This window comes from Talpa europaea (assembly GCF_964194135.1).
Source record: "Talpa europaea genome assembly, chromosome: 2".
NCBI classification, from domain to species: domain Eukaryota; kingdom Metazoa; phylum Chordata; class Mammalia; order Eulipotyphla; family Talpidae; genus Talpa; species Talpa europaea.
Window position 1 is genome coordinate 88,245,143 of NC_140068.1, and position 15,789 is coordinate 88,260,931.

Genomic DNA, 15,789 nt, shown 5'->3' on the forward strand with positions numbered 1-15,789 from the left:
CCTGCTGGGGCACAGGGGAGGGGGGAGAGCGGAGGGGGAGGGAGGCGGGCGCTCCCCCGCGGCGCCCCGGTCGGCCGGGGGCGGGGGGGGGGGCGGCGGGCAGGCGGCTCTGCGCGGGCCGCGCGTCCTCGCGGGTGCAGGCGGGAAGCTGGGGCCGCGGGCGGCGCGCGTCGGGCGCGTAAGGCTGTGCTGGGAGTTGTTCCAGTGTGGCCGGCTGCGGGCGGGGGGCCGGGGTGAGGGTGGGGGGCCGCCAAGAGCCGCCCGCGTCATTATCTGCCCCCGGCCCGGCCCTCCGCGCCCCCCGCCCGGCCTTTGGTTGCTGTGCGCTGAGTCTGGAGTTTCCCTCTGGGTCCTTTCTTGGGGGCCCCCGGGGAGGGGGTGCCGTCAGGCTGCGCCCGGGCCGGCGGGGCGCCCCGGGAGGGGGGAGCCCCGGGCCGGGCCTGGTGCGAGGGGGAGGGGCTCTCTTTGCGGGACAGGGACTGGCTCCGGGGGGACGCGCTGGGCTGGCGCGCGGCGGAGGCGGGGAGGCCGGGGCTGCGCGGGGCGGCGGGCCTGGGGCCGGCGGGGGCGCGCCCTGGGCCCGGGCCGCGGCCGGCGGGCTGTTTGGGGCGGAGGTCCGCGGGAGCGGCTGACCCTGGCGGCTTCTGCAGCTGGAGCCTGCGGCGGGAGCGGAGGACAGAAGCCAGAGAAGAGCAAAAGGAACAAGAGAGACATTTTGAGAATCTCGCTAGAGACCGAGTCCTGCCTCCCAAGAGCTCTGTGACAACGAGGAGACCGTGGCACAGATGGAGAAACTGAGCCCGGTTGCTTCATGCTCTCCGGCAGGGCCCCCACCCTTCTGGGCTGCTGCCTGAAGGGCTTTTGCAGCTCTGTGCCATCACATAGATTTTGCCTTGTACTCTACAATATGCCATGGTTTATTTGAATATAAATATTTGCTTCAGATGCCCCATGGCGCACCAGAGGCTGTGTGTGCAGGCCTCAGCGGCCCCTTCAACCTTTCTCAAGCCTGACCTCCCTGGCACTCCTCAACATATGCTCACTGTTGCCATTCCTGGGCCTGAATCAGAAGAAAGACTTAGTTGGGGAGCTGGTAGACAGAAGTGTAGGTGAGGGTCCTTCCTGAGTGGTCCATGGCCCTTACTTTGGCCCTGGGGAAGCCCCTGCTGGTGGAGGCCTTCTGTGGTCACCCTTTGCCCACCCTGGGACTGGCTGCGGATTCTCACCTGCTGGTGATGGCTGTGTCAGATGCCAGGGCCGTGCCGTGGGGTCCTCCGGGGGGCTGTTGGGCTGCGGGCTGCGCCTGCGTGGGCATGCGAACGCTGATGGGGCGGGGGATCCGGCTCCGGGTGAACGCTGCCTGTCCAGCTCTCCTGGGCATCGCAGGCTCGGAGGCAGGTGTGTCCTCCTCGGAGCCTGTGCCTGAGAGGGTCTCAGAGGCTCGACGCTGCTCCTCACTGGAGGAGGACGAAGCCCCAGAGGCCAGTCGCAACAGCAGGCGGCCCTGCCTCTTCTCCATCACCAGCCGGGCCAGGTCCTGCTGTGGCCGGGCCCGCTTGCCCCACCGCTCTTTGGCCGACAGTGAGCCTGAGGGCTCTGAGCCCGTGTCCTCCTCAGACAACAAGACAGGTATACGGCTCCTGAGGCGAGGGCCTGGCCTGGCCTGGTGGCTGGGGGAATTGGTGGTCAGTTTCTCTGAGCCTGGCCCCAGTGGGGATGCTGGGGCCGGCCCGTCGGCAAGGGCTGGGCCATTGGGCAGTGAGTCCGTGGGCACCTCCGAGGGGGTGTCCTCGGGGGGCCCGGGCAGGGTGTGGCTCTCCATCTCCGCCACATCCAGCCCTGACTGGGCAATGCCATTCTCCAGGGGGATAGAGGCCCCTTCTTCCATAGCTCTCCCATCAGAAGGCACCTCCAGGCCCAGCTCGCCCCCAGCACCCAGTTCCTCGGGCCGAGAGCCTTGTCCACCGGAAGACATCACGTTGAGGTGGGTTTTTTCAGCAATATGCACAAAGGTCCTCTCGACTTTGGTGAAGGGTGAGGAGGTGACTGCCACTCCCCCTGCTCCTGTGGCCGCTGCCCCGGCCCCGGCCGCTGGCCCCGTTCCTGCCCCGGGGGGCTTGGGCTCAGACTTGAGGACGGAGGAGAGGGTGCCTGGCTCAGACACGTCCAGCTGGCTGCCGGTGGGCTGGGGCCGCTCGTGCTGAGGCGTGAGGGCAGCCAGGGTGCCCAGGTCGGGGTCCGGGGCCAGCTCGGCAGTGACGGGCGACTTCTTCATGTCACCAGGGGAGACGAGCACCAGCGTTTTGGAGCCCTCCTCGGGCTCCAGGTCCCCGTCAGCCATGGAGGCCCGACCCCTGGACTCCTTCTGATCATCCGCCAGCAGCGTGGATGGGGCCCCCTCTTGGCTCCGGTCCGTGCTCCTCTCGCTCCCCTCACTGCTGGAACCACTGCGCGGCCCCAACATGTCCCCCAGAGCCACCGCCTCTTCCTCCTCCTCCTCCTCTTCTTCCTCCTCCTCCTCCTCCTCCTCCTCCTCCTCCTCTTCCTCTTCCTCCTCCTCCTCTTCTTCCTCTTCCTCCTCTTCTTCCTCTTCCTCCTCTTCTTCCTCCTTCCCATTGGCTTGAGGCTGAACAGGGGCCAGCGGGATCTGGGGGGTGGTGAGCAGCATGTGCGAGAAGCCCACCCTCCGGACCCTGTTGAGCAAGCGAGCCCGCTCACGGTAGTCGGAGAGGTCTTTCTTGAAGTCCTGGTAGGGCAGGCTCAGAGGCACAGCTCGAGGGAGACCGTTCACCTCGAACGGAGACACCATGGAGAACACCTGCAAGGGGCACACACAGGGACCCACTGAGGTCACCCGCCCTCCCAGGCCCAGAAGGCCTCCACTGCACCCACAGCCCCACATGCCAAGGTGTGAGCTCCGTGAGGGTCGGCGCTGCTTTTTCATGCACTGCTCTAGCCCCAGGACCTAGCACTAGTCGGTGCTCAGGAAGTGGCTGACAAATGATTACTTCTGCGCTCCAGTTCCCTTGGGATCTCTGACCCTGGCAACTTTTCTGGCTCCCTTCCTCCTGCTCCCTTCTTCCCCTCCTTGCTACACTCATCTCGAAACCCAGAGCCAACTTGAGGTCAATCAATGAAGAAGTGACAACTGCAAGACACTGTCCCTCCTGGGCCTCCTGGCTGCCCACTCTTCCAAGTGCAGGCTGAGCCCCTGAACCCCAGTGCCTGTCCCTCCTGCCCCTTCCTGGCCTATTTGCCAGGAATTTTCTACAGGTGTGTTTTGCGTCCACATAGTTTCCAGGAATTCACAACCAGCAGTGAAGGGCAATTTCTTTTTTACCCCGTTAAATTTTCCCCATTGAAGCTTTGTGCAGAGTTCTCAGCAGTGCGGTGGGGGGTCTTGGATTTCTAGACTCCTTCCCCCTGCCCCCCTCAGCCTCCCTCCTTCCAGACTAGAAAGGCCTGACTGCCAAATCAGGGCCTCAGTTGCCGTGTCTCCTTCTACTGCCCCTCGTCGATCCACACATCCCTAGGTGGCCGCGATGCACAGGGCCCACTGGGCAGGATGGTGCTGATGGTGTCCAGTCGCTTGTCACCCTTTTGAGCACGCTGGGCCTCTGTCTTCCTGAGCATAGCCTGTCCGGACCAGAAGCCCCAGAGACAGCCTGCTCCTCCGACACCTTCAGGTACCCCCGGCTCTCAGGGCGGCCCGCCAAATATCCCTCTTAAACATCTGTGTCTGTGGCCCCGGTTCCACAGCACAGGCCTGTGCTGCAGGTGGTTTTCCAGTCCCCAGCTTCTTCTCTCCCTGCCCCGCTCCATCCTCTTGGAGCTTCCCAATCCCACCTGCCTCTGCTTGAAACCTTTGGAAAACTTTAATGGCCCCCCCCATCTCAGGAGGCTGTGGATTGCTTGGGTTGGTACATGAGCGACCTTCAGCACCAGGGTCCGGCTCCTACCCCTGCTCCAGCCTCTCTTCTAGTGGCGCCCTCTGATCCCCGCTGCACTCCCTTCATTCTGATTACCAGCAGGACACTAGATGACCAGGCCCCTCACTCTTCCAGGTCTCTCCCTGGGCAGTTTCCTCTGCCTGGGGATCCCTCTCACCCCTCTTTATTCATGTGAGAAGTCCTGTTCTTTCTCCACAACCCAGCTCCAACAGCTCCTCTTCCAAGGAGCCTTCCCGTTTCCCCACCGAGCAGACTTCCTCTCCTTTCTACTTGTTTTCCACATCTTCCCACAAGTTGCCTTTCCACCCTTTCCACATGCACTGTTCACGGGTTCCAGATAAACACTGAGCCTCTGGAAGGCTTTTCATTCATTCGTTTGTTCACTCACTCACGAGGAAGTCCCACAAAGTCTGTCATCCTGACTTAAGTGACAGGCCTGACATTGAGCAATTTTTGGATAAATGGAATTCCTATCAGCTCCTTCCCATCCCAAACCCAGGCCCTGCCCTGCTCGCTCTAGTTTGGAGGTCATCACCTCCCTCCCCACCCCAGGAAAGCCGAATGCCCCACCTATGAGGGACGTGGTGGTAGGAAAAGGAGAGGCTCTGCCAGCTGAGGTCTCTGCAGAGAGCCATCCACAGGCCAGCGGAGTGGGGAACTCTCCAGGACTGAGAGTCCCTGCTGCCAGCATTTCCCCATCATTTCCCACTCTGCTTTTCTGGTGGAGACCTGATTGGGGAGTCGGGATAATGCAAGACAAGGTAGCATCAGAACCCACAGAAGACTCCAGCACCCCCGATTGAGTAGGCAGGAACCTTAGGGTTCTGTCCCCTCTGCATCCAGGTTGGGTCCCCAGCAATTGTTTTGTTTTTCTACATTTTCATCCTTCATTTATTTGTTCATTCACTTGGCAAACATATGCCTTGTGCTGGGACCCTTTACCATGTTCAAGGCCAGGGTGATGACTGGGCAGGCCATGGAGGGGCATACCTGGAGCTCCTGGTGAGTGGGGACCATGGCATGGAGCTGGCACTGAGGGCCAGGGACAGGCACACGGACCCAGAGCACTGACCATGTCTCCTTCCCGCCCAGCTCAGACCTCACCACCCAGCACCAGACACGCTGCACCTAGCGGGGGTAACTTCCACCCCATCAGGCCATCCTTCTTCGGTATCTCTGACATTTTGGCCATCTCTGTTAGAACCACCTCTTTTTCTGCCACCTGTCTCTGGAAACGTCCTATACAGAGGATGGGCCCTCTGTTGGCAGTCCCCACAGCAGAGGCTCATAGTGGGGACCCTTCCTTCTCAAAGCCTCCCTTTCTGTTGGAAGTGGGGGCGGGAACAAGGGCAGAAAAACCAGGTACCCGTTACAGAATCAGACTGGGAAGCCAAGGCTGGAGAGAAGCATTGACACAATCAAGCTGAAAAGCACATCGACCAGGATGTTCCAGAACCTAGAGCTCTTCCCATAGTCTGACTGGCCTCCCACCTCTCCTGTGGCGAAACCAGGGAGTTTGCCCTTTGGTAGGCAGGTCTGTGAATTTCAGAGTGGGGACAGTTCTGCCTAAAGACCACTGCCAAGCCCACTGCACTCTGCTTTTCTGTCCCAAGTCCCTCTGCCGCTCCCGATCCAAGTCCAGGAGGCCAGACCTGGGCTCAAGTTCCTTCCTCCTCAGAGAGTGGAAAGTCCTCTCTCCTCCTCTCCCTCCTATAGATGCCTGAGTGCCATGAGTGTCCGTCCTTCACCCACACAGCCGTGTGCTCGCCAGCTGTCATAGGCAGCCGCTGTGTGCCCTAGGGGCCTGAGGCCACGTGGAGGGGGTGACCACCCCCATCCCAGCTGAGAGGGAAGCAGCTGTGCTGGGAGTCAGAGAAGTGAAGTGGGGGTCTGGGAAGTTCACACTTCCTACTCCTTTGCCAGGGTAGTGACCCTTGCCATCCCGAGGGGCGTATGTGCTTCTCCACCCTGACTCTCCCCTGCATGATCTGGGGGTGCTTATTAAAGACAGAGCCCCGAGTTCTGGTCTCCAGATTCTGTAGGTCAAAGATGAGACGCAGAAATCTGTTTTAATTTGATTCTAATGGAGTCTGGCAGATAGCAGATAAGGCGAGGGTTACTTCGTGGCTAAAGCAGAGGCAGGCCCTAGAGCTGTGACCTTCAGAGAGTGACCTTCAGAGAGAGCCCTCCCCCTTCCTCCACCGAGCCTATAGCCAGGGAACAGGGGTGTGCTCGCACCCTCTCACCAGCTTCCAGCCCAGCCCAAGTCCATATTTACCCAGTCAGCAGAAACAGTGAAGGGAGGTGGATGGACCAGATACTGGCTCCCCCCACTATCAACAAAACTGGGCTCTCCTCAGCCTTGACTTGGGTGACACTGCCACTGGGGACACATCACTCACTCCCCACCCAGAGCATAGAGCAACCCTCCGGCCTGGCCCCTGGCCAAGCCCAGACACTGGGCCCTGCACATCAGCCCACAGTCCCAAGGTCAAAGAAGGGGTCTGCTGAGTGACCAAAGGAGGGTGGGGGGAGCTTTGTGCCTCTCCCGGCAGGCTCCCCCCTCCAGGAGTCTTTCAGTGAGCACCTCCTCTCCAACCTCCCTCACACCGTCACCGCCCAGCCTGAGGACCCGAGATGAGAAGGCCACAGCGTCGCCTCCTCCACCCGCCACTACCTGTGCAGATTCTTCAGCTGTCTCTCCAGGTCTCCACTCTCACACCGCCTCTGCCAAGCCAAAAGCCCGCCCCATACCCAGAGTGCCACCACCTCTGCTCTCCCGCCCAAGCTTCATCTAGGTAGAAGAGGTGGGGCAGGGGAGAAGGTGACTGCCCCCCTCAGGTGTATACAGACCCTCACACCCTTCACCTCCAGTCTGTCGGGGCGGGGCTCGGAGCTGACAGCATGGGGGCCTTCAAAATGCTCTGGGGGTCAAGAAATGCAACTGTAGGGCCTCCCCGGCTGCCAGCAGCCTCTGCAGCACCAGTTCGATCCCCGGCTGCTCCCCGGCCTCCGGAGGAGGGTCCCACATGGCGCACAGACCCCTCCTGCCGCCCGCTGCTCCCCTCAGCAGTGTACTTCGGTCCTTCTGCCTGCTCTGCTCCCCGCTCTGGCTCTGATGAATTCTCTCACCCTCCCACGCATCTTACTGTACCCAGTGCTTGTATACATAAATAAATAAATCTTTAAAAAAAAAAAGAAAGAAATGCAACTGTAGTTTGCCCTTCTGCCCCCGCACTTGCATTAGCCCCCAAGGAAAAAAGTACCTTTTTCTTTTGACTCTGTGGCAGAAGGCCTGCAGGAGTGGGGTGGGGGACAGGGAGGAGAGCGGGAGAGCCCTCTTTCCTCTCCACTAGCCCTCCCTGCAGTCTCAGAGGTCTGCAACCTTCTCCCCACCCCTCCCTCACTGACCTGATGTTCCCTCAACCCCTACTCCAGCTCTGTCTCCCTTCCCCCACCCCTGGGCTCTGCACATTGCACCCTCACGGATGCCCCTCCACAGACCACTACCCCAGGAGGTAGGGGAGTTAGAGGCCAGGCCTTCCTCAGCTCCCCCATCTGGGCGTCTCTGCTCCCCTCATCTGCGAGGGCAGGGGAAGGGTCCTATTGGCTCCTCACAGGGCTGCCATAGATCCACAAAGAACAGCTAAGTGCCCCCACCCCCAGGGCAAGTTGGCAATTTGCATTCAGACCCCAGCGGCCAGAGTCCTCGCCTAAACCTCTCCTCCCCAGGAAAGGAGCGGGTCAGCGGGGTGAGGGTTGCTCAAGTCCGCCTCACTCAAACCTCTGTTCCCTCCTCCTCCCCATCTGCCTGGTCTTAGCTGCTGGCTGAGGTGGAGGTGGGGCTGGATCCACTGATCTGGAACTTGGCCCCCACACCATCAAGGAACTAGCCCCAACTCCCTGCGCGACCAGGACACCTCGGAGCCGGGGTCTGCCATCAGGGGTGGGCCGGGGAGCGGGAGCAGGAAAGAAGCAGGCAGAGGCGCAGGTTCCTGGAAGGCGTCTTTAATCAGGATTTGGTAGTACACAAGCTCTCCGGATTGTCTGCATTAACATACAGGGACTGAAAAAGGCACAAGATCCCTCGCACAGCGACGCGACGGCGGGGCGCCCCCCAACCCCGGCCGTGCGCGACTGTGTGCGCGTGGGTGCGTGTCCGTGTCCCACCCCCGTGGCGGCGCCGCGCGTGTGCGTGTCGGTTTCAAGTGTTGGATTTGTACAGTACTCGCAGTCTAGGGGCAGGGCTCAGGGCATGCTTTTCTACCGGGCCCGGGGCCCCCGACGCCGCTATGTACACTGAGGACGCACCCCGGAGAGAGAAGGAAAAAAAAAGCGTCCCATCTCGGTGTGTGTGTGTGTGTGTGTGTGTGTCTGTGGGTGTGTCTGTGTGTGTGCGTGCGCGCGTGGGTCTGAGTTTTTCGTGCATGCTTACGCTGGCCGGGGTAGGAGGATAGTGCAAGCTTATAATACAGTATTATTGCAGTACAAAAAAAAGGGGGGGTGTGATGGGAGGGGCAGGCTCAGGACTAAACCGGCTGGGGTTCGGGACCTCCGGGGAGGGTCCTCTGGCCAACCCTCTCCCTAGCCCTCTTCCCGTCCCTGGCGCTCCTCCCCGCCGAGATTAGGAAGCGTCTCCCGTCGCTGGGAGGGGGGTCCTAGGGTTCCTGGAGGGAAGGGGTTCAGCTGGGCCCCGGGCTGAGCTTCCCCCATGCCACTAGTCCCGCTTCTCAGGGGCCAGGGGCCAGCCCCTCTCCAAGCTCAATACTGTCAGCTCTAAGGGCCCCGAACCCCGCGCCTCCTCCCCTGCGGAAGCCCCTCCAAGTGAGGGGGAGGGGTCGACGGAGCAAGTGCAAAGGAAGCAGATGTTGGTCCCTGAGTTTTATTTTCGGGGGGTGGGAAAGGAGAAGAGCTGGAAGTGGGGGAAAGTTTGGGGACCCCCAGGACCCTCAGTGGTGCAGTGGGTTGGGGCAGGGGACATGAAAGCTGGGGCGTGGTCAGAAAGGGGGATGTCAGGTGGCTCTGAGAAACCGAGGCTCAAAGCTCGGCTCCCCTCTACTCCGGGCTCTTTGGCATCCAATTGCAAGGCCAATTGTTTGGGGCTGGGGGGGCGCGGGGGCAGGGGAGCAGCCCTGTGAGCGGTGAGGTAACAGGGAATCAGGGGTGGGGCGACAGGGGCCCTTCTAGCCTGGTGCACTGGCTGGCGACCCCGACTCCGGCCCTCGTCTGCACCCCTGCCCTGGAATCACAAGGGGGTGAGCCCCACTCCAGGGTCCGCCCCCGCCCCTGCCCGGGACCCGGCCCCCGAGCCGGCAGGGAGGGGGAAGCAGACACAGAACTGCGCGCGACGGCGGGGGCGGCGGGTCGTGCGAACCGAGGGTCAGCACCTCAGCGGCGCGGCGGGGCGGGGCGCGGCGGGGCGGGGCGGGGCGGGGCGGGGTCGAGTCCCGCGGGCGCCGCGGGGGCCGGGGCGGGAGGCCGGCGGTGCCCGGGTCAGGCCGCGTAGCAGCTCGTTAAGACGACCCGACCCAGCGTACATTCGTGGGCCGGGGCCGCGGGGCCGGGGGTGGGGGGCCGGGGGTGGGGGGGCCCGGGGCCCGGACAGAGCGGAAAGTGGTGTTGGGGTCCCGTTCCGGTGAGAACCGCGGCCCAGGCCCGGGGTGCTAATGCGTCCGGAGAGTGAGCGAAGTGTGCTGCAGCGCGAAGGAGGGGGGCAGGGAGGTGGGAGGGGCGCGGGCTAGGCGTGGGTGAACCCCGACACCCCCCTGACCCCCGCCCCCCACAGCCTCGGCAGATAGAAGGGGGGTAAGTAGTGGAACTGACGGCGGAACCGCGCGCAAGGAGAGGGCCAGGGCGGTTCCCACAGTCCTTGGGGCTTCCCGTCCCTCCCGCCTTCCCCACTCTATTTGTGGGCAAGAGGCCACCCAGACTCTGGGGCTCCCGGGGCTGGGAAGGGCCTGGGTAGTGTGGGGACCCATATTTGAGGGATGTGGTCCTCAGGTTGGAAACCTTTCCCTTGAGGTGAAGGGGGCTTTACATTTTTCTGAGGCTGACCCCACTAGTCCTGGGGGCACCTCTGTCCCTAATAGGAATAATGGGAACTTTGGAGGGGGGGGGGTGAGCCCAATTTAAGGAGTGCAATTTGCCAGCTCTTGTTACCAAGGACTGCCCATGGGCTGGCTCCTGCCTTTGGGGTGGGACCGCAATGGCTTGGGTGGGGTGGGGGTCAGGCCACCCTTGGGTGGTCAGGCTCTCCTTAGGGGCTGTGCTTGCATCCTCAGGTGCCAAACCAACCCAAGGACAGTAGAGGATGCAGCGTTTTCCACGCTACCAGAGCCAGGGTCACCCACACCCCCCTAAGCATGATTGCCTCCCCTGGCCCCCAACACAGATAAATTGACTCAGCTCCTTCTGCTACCACAGTGGCCCAGGCTCCCCACACCACTGCAGACAGCACCACTCTCCCCAGAAGAAGGGACCCAAGCCAGGCAGAGGAGAGAAACAGTCAAGGAGGGCCCTGGGATTCTACAGAGAGGATACCTGGCTTTTCCTGGGACTGGAGGAAACTGCCCCCCTTGGCTGGAGAAGCAGAGTTATGTGCCAGCATGGCTCAGAGGGGCCTCTGTTCCCTCCGGTGCTGGGCAGGGCTATTTCCAAACCGGAAATGCAAGGGGAGATTGCTGAGTTCACGATGCTAGTGGTTGGGATGAGGGTTAAGTGGTTATTGCTGTGACCCAAGCTGCCTCGAGTGTTTAGGGGTGTCTATGCATTACTGAGAATTTAAAAGAGTGTTTTTCACTGACCCAAGGTCCAGCCCCACAGAGAAAATATTGGTCCTGCAAGGAGGACCCTACTCACCACTAACAAGTCCACTGGCCCACACACACATTCAGGCACACACACCATGCACTTCCCGACACGCACACAGCACACAGCACACATCCCCTGGCCGTGAGCTCTTTCCTCTAAGAAGCCCACCTGATTTCAGTTCCTGGGGAGGAACACTTGGGCCCCTTTGAGTGCTGTCATCTTGGCTAGAAGGTGGGGTGGGGGGGTCCTCAGGCTTGCAGAGGTGGCAGGCACTATTCTAGTCTGTACCTCTAAACCGGTTTTGTTTGGCTCACACAGTGATTTCTTCTTTAAAAAAATGGGTTGTTTTTAAAATTTAGATGCCAATGATTAAAAAATGGGAGTTTCACCTAAAAATTGGGAGATAGTGGCAACCATTGACTGAGCTGAGGAGAAGGTCCCAGAATCTAGCCGCTCCTTGACACTGACGTGTGACACTCCGCTCAGATTCCACTGGCTAGTGCTCACCCGTGCCAGTTTCTGCCTGCTGCAGGCCTGAGAACCGAGACCCCCGCCAGTACCATTGAGGTCAGGGTTTTGGGCACCTGCTTTCTCCGGTTACTCTTCCTCCATCTGCCTAATGTCCAGGGCTTATTATGGGATGCTTGGGGTCATGTGGGATTGAGAGGTTGGGTGCTCGGGAGAGACGGGATTCAGCCATTTCAACCATTACTCAGGTGTGACCCCACCTGGCCACCATGCCACGCCAAAGCGGGAACGAGAAGGACGGAGGTATGCTCATAAACAGGCAGAACGAGGAGGTGCCAACCAGAAAGGACAGTAAATAGATACTCAGACTATAACACTTTAAAACGCCTCTCAAACAAGACCTGTTATGCGGCATTGGGGGGAATTATGTATGTTTTTGTAGATTAAATATTCCAATCAATGCATTGAATGCAGCTAACACTGGAACCTACTCATAGGATTAAATGAGTTAATTTTATAAAGTGCTTAGATCACTGCCTGACATAAAAAGGAGCCAGGTCCCAGGGACTATTAAATAAAATAAGGAAGAAATCATGGGAAGCCACCGCTACCTGCAGAGTGGGACGAGAGAGTATAAAACACCATTTTCAAAGCACAACCAAGAGTGCTGCCTCTTCAAAGCTAACCTGCGGGAGGCACCTTCCCCAAACAAGCTTTAATTTTTGAAAGCCTGGCCTCCTCTTTGGGAAACCCTTCAGAAAATAAAGAGCCTGACAGTCCTGTGGGCTCACAGCACTCTACCCGGGGAGGTCTGCTCACAAACAGATACAGCAAGGAAGCGCCAACCAGAAAGGACAGTCAACAGACCTAGAGACAGGCGACAACTCCAGACCAGCGGGGCGCTCCCAGCACGCTTGGCTTCCGAATGGCCTTAGCTGTTCCCAGAAGTCAAAGCGGCCCTCAAAAGATAACATTATTAAGATCACCTCCTCTTAGCTTTACGGCTTACAAGACACCTTCTCTTCCACCACAGAGGGCATGAAACTGATGTACCCCCAAGGACAAAACATTTTGAATCCTGATGCTACTTTAAAGGATACTCTCCCGCGGGTAGCAGTTCTTGGAGGAGAGAGAGAGAGAGAGAGAGAGAGAGAGAGAGAGAGAGAGAGAGAGTGTGTGTGTGTGAGTGTGTGTGTGTGTGTGTGTGTGTAAATTCAGCTACCTTTGGAATGCATAACAGGACTTCCCCCCACCTCCAAAGGAAGCGGTAATATGTATTTAATGCTAAAACAAAATTGAAGCTCGTGCCATCATCTTTGATAAGTCACAAGGCACTTGGGGATCTTAGAGTACCTCAGGGTTCTGGTCACTTAGCGTGAGCTGTGCTCAGGGCCGGGTAGTGGAATCCTCTGGAAGGAAATGCCGGATAACAGAGTGCTTGATTTCATCTAACCCCAGGTAGCAGGGGCCTCGCCCTCACTGCTACTGACTTTTGGAGCAGGTGGTGGACAGACTCCCTTTCATAACACCCCTGTCACTTAGCTGGGGGAGAGAGGAAGAGGGTCAGAAGGTAAAGGGAAGATGGCGGAGAGGAAGGGGAGCAATGCCTGAAGGTGGGGAGTAGGGCTACTGTTCATCCCACCACCTCACCTTTGTGCTTTGTGTTTTCTGTCCCTTCTCCAAGGTCTGTCCTGACCCCATTCCTCTGCCTTCTACCAAGGCAGGTAAACACTTAAAACAGCTCCAAAGACACAGAGGCTTGGAGCTGAGGTGTGGGGCGGTGGGGTGGGGGCAGGGATTAAGAATACTAGGACCCGAGTCTGACGTTCATTGCTATCTGGAGAAGGTGCTCTGGGTCCAGGAATCCTCAAAAAGATACAGATTTTGGAGAGAGGAGTGCAGGTTGAGATGGGGGTAGCTCATGTGGATAAGCCAGACCACAATGCCAGCTGTCCCGAGGACAGTTTGGCTTCTGGGCACTGCCTACCCTCTGTGGCAACCCCACGCTGGAGCAGGAACCCTGAGGCCTCTACTCCAACCAGAGACAGCTGAGGAGCTAAAGGGTGATGAGTTGGGAAGGAAGGAAGCAGAATTCACGGGAAGAAGGGGGTAGAGAGAGGCGCCAGGGTGAGAGTAGATACATAAGAAACTATGAAGGACTACACAGATATCTTTCTAACCTCCTAACATCCACACGCACACTCACACACCTACCCACACACAGGGCTGTAGCACTGTGCAACTTTGGTGGATGCCATTCATACTGGGGTCTCTATAAATGGCGCTCCCTGGGATTGTGCAGTGCACAGCCTGAGCATTCATCCACGACAGTCCTGCCATGTGCACTGACGCGCATACTCAACATGCATGCACACGGGCACGCACACAGACACAGTCTCACTGCAATAAATATGATGCACACCTTCAGGCCTCCTCCCCTCCCTCTACAGGCACTGCCCTTCCTGGCACCGGCTTCACTACTACCCCATTACCCAGGGGAATAGAGATGCTGGCTGACATGGGCAAAAACAAAGAAAGGGAAACTTGGGGGTGCCTGCAGTGGCAGGTTGGGGGATGAGAAATGGGCAGACGGGGCAGAAGCAATCTGGCATCCTGCTCCCAACTCCAGAGCCCCATCTGACCTCCCCGCCCTGAGCTCAGTTTCTACCGTGGCCCCTGGGGGCCGACGGGCTCTCCTGAGCACCTGTGGAAAGGAGTGGATCCCGAGAGGGACAGGCGTGGAGCTGCTGTCGCGGATCTGTCCTGAGTTCCCAGGCCTCACCCTGGCGTTAACAGCCACCCTCTCTGCCACTGCTTCCAGACTGGGCCCCTCGCCTCTGGGTTCCATCTTTCTTGGAGGGGCAGATTCCAGGCCGCTGTTTATCCATCCTCAGCTCCTGAGGAGCTGGGCCAGCAACCAATGCCACGGGTGGCTGATGGCACCTACACCTTAGGGGAGGGGCAGCCTACGGTGTGGGGTCTGGGCCTCCTGGGACGAAAAGCAGGGTCTTTCCTCGGGGACAACGGCACGGGAAAGGCTCAGTGTCACGGAGAGGAAAGGCACTCTCCTCCCAAGCCCCAGAGCTGGCTGCCTCCTACCTTCCCCACCAAGACAGATGCGCACAGAACACCGGACATCCCCCTCAGGGGTGGGCCAGGCCCAGCCATGCCAAGAAATCACAGATTAAACAGAATAAAGCCCGTGCCAAACTGACTCTGGCCCAGCCTGCCTTCCCGACACCTTGGTTTCCATCGGACTCTGGACCCGCCGGCGGCTCCAGCCCCGTGCCCCTGTCCTGTCCCTGAAACTGCACCAACAGCCCCACCCCTCTCTGCACCATTTGGCTGGCACCCAGCGAAGGGAGATGATGGGGGCAGGGGGTATTACAGTACCTTGGGCCAACGTTATGGGGGCTGTATTGCATGATGGGGTGGGATGGGGCTTGTGAGTGGGTGATTATTGCGTCCTGGGAAGGAACCATGGTCTCTACCTGCTCCCCGCCCCCCCCACCTGCCCCCTCCAGGAGGGGGGGGAGCCCAGCCTAGGTCTTGTGGGTGAAGCGGGCCCACACCTGCTGCAGCTGGGACCGCGAGATGCGGAGCACCGAGGGCACGAGTCTGTGGTTGCCGGCGGCCAGGGGCGCGTGGCGCCGGTGGGGCGCCCGCACGGGGCTGCTCTCCGCCGAGCGGCTGCGCTGAATGAGGGAACCGGAGGAGCCCGAGGAGCCGCCGCCGCTGGGGTGAGGGTAGTGCTCCGTCTCCAGCGTGGAGGAGGAGAACACGGAGGACGCCAGTCGTCGCAGGGGGCTGTACCGCGGGAGGGAGTGCCCCGAGAGTCTGTCCTCCTCCAACTGAAAGAGACCAAGAGAGTGGAGGGAAAAGAGGCGTCAGGCACAGACTGGACAGCTCTTTCTCGCGGGCCCCACACCGCTCACAGCCCCTGCAGCGCCGGCGTCCCGGGCAGGTGGGCAGGTGGGGCAGGGTGAGGTGGGCGCAGACCAGCCCCATCCTGCCTCAGGATCTAGGCTCTCGCCACCCCCTCCTCCTCCTCTCTGGCCCTTGTCACACCTTGGTCTCTCGACAGAGACCTTGGTCACTCACCTCCACCAGAAAGCCTTCCTGGCTTAGCCCTACCTGACTCAGGGTTCCCCCTGGGCTGGGGAGTCTTCCCCTCAGGGAGGCAGCTCTGGGGCTGTTTCCTGCCATGTGTGGGCAGCTGAGCATGTGTCTCCCCAGCTGGACTCCAGACTCCTGCGGAGGCCTGGAGGACATCCCCTGTACACCCTCTATCGTGGGCACCCCTCCCCCATCCAGGGGGCATCAGGCTCTCAATGCCCATGTAGCATAAGGGACAGACTCTGGAGTCCCCCTGCTCATGTTTGAACCCCAACACCTCCTACCTGGACAACCTCAAGCAAGTTATTTCACGTCTCCATGCCTCAGCTTCCTTAGCTGTAAAATGGGGGGTGGTGATGGTACCCATCATGGGGTTGTTATGAGGATTAGCTGCCACAGCATGCAGTGTGCTCAGAAGAGTCCCTGCCAGGGAGTGAAGGCTGTG

The 15,789-nt window shown here is 60.0% G+C and overlaps 1 protein-coding gene across 1 annotated transcript in view; it reads right to left on the reverse strand.

Moving 5' to 3' along the window:
- Positions 1-269: 269 nt before the first annotated feature.
- TTBK1 (tau tubulin kinase 1) overlaps positions 270-15,789 on the reverse strand; it is a gene marked incomplete at its 3' end in the record, with an annotated part of 37,032 nt that continues 21,512 nt past the window's right edge. Inside the window, exons 13-14 of the mRNA XM_084227919.1 lie at positions 1,227-2,818; positions 270-657 (exon numbers count right to left, since the gene is read on the reverse strand). Coding sequence (XP_084084045.1) covers positions 270-657; positions 1,227-2,818 — 1,980 coding nt within the window. The remainder of the gene's footprint in view (positions 658-1,226; positions 2,819-15,789) is intronic.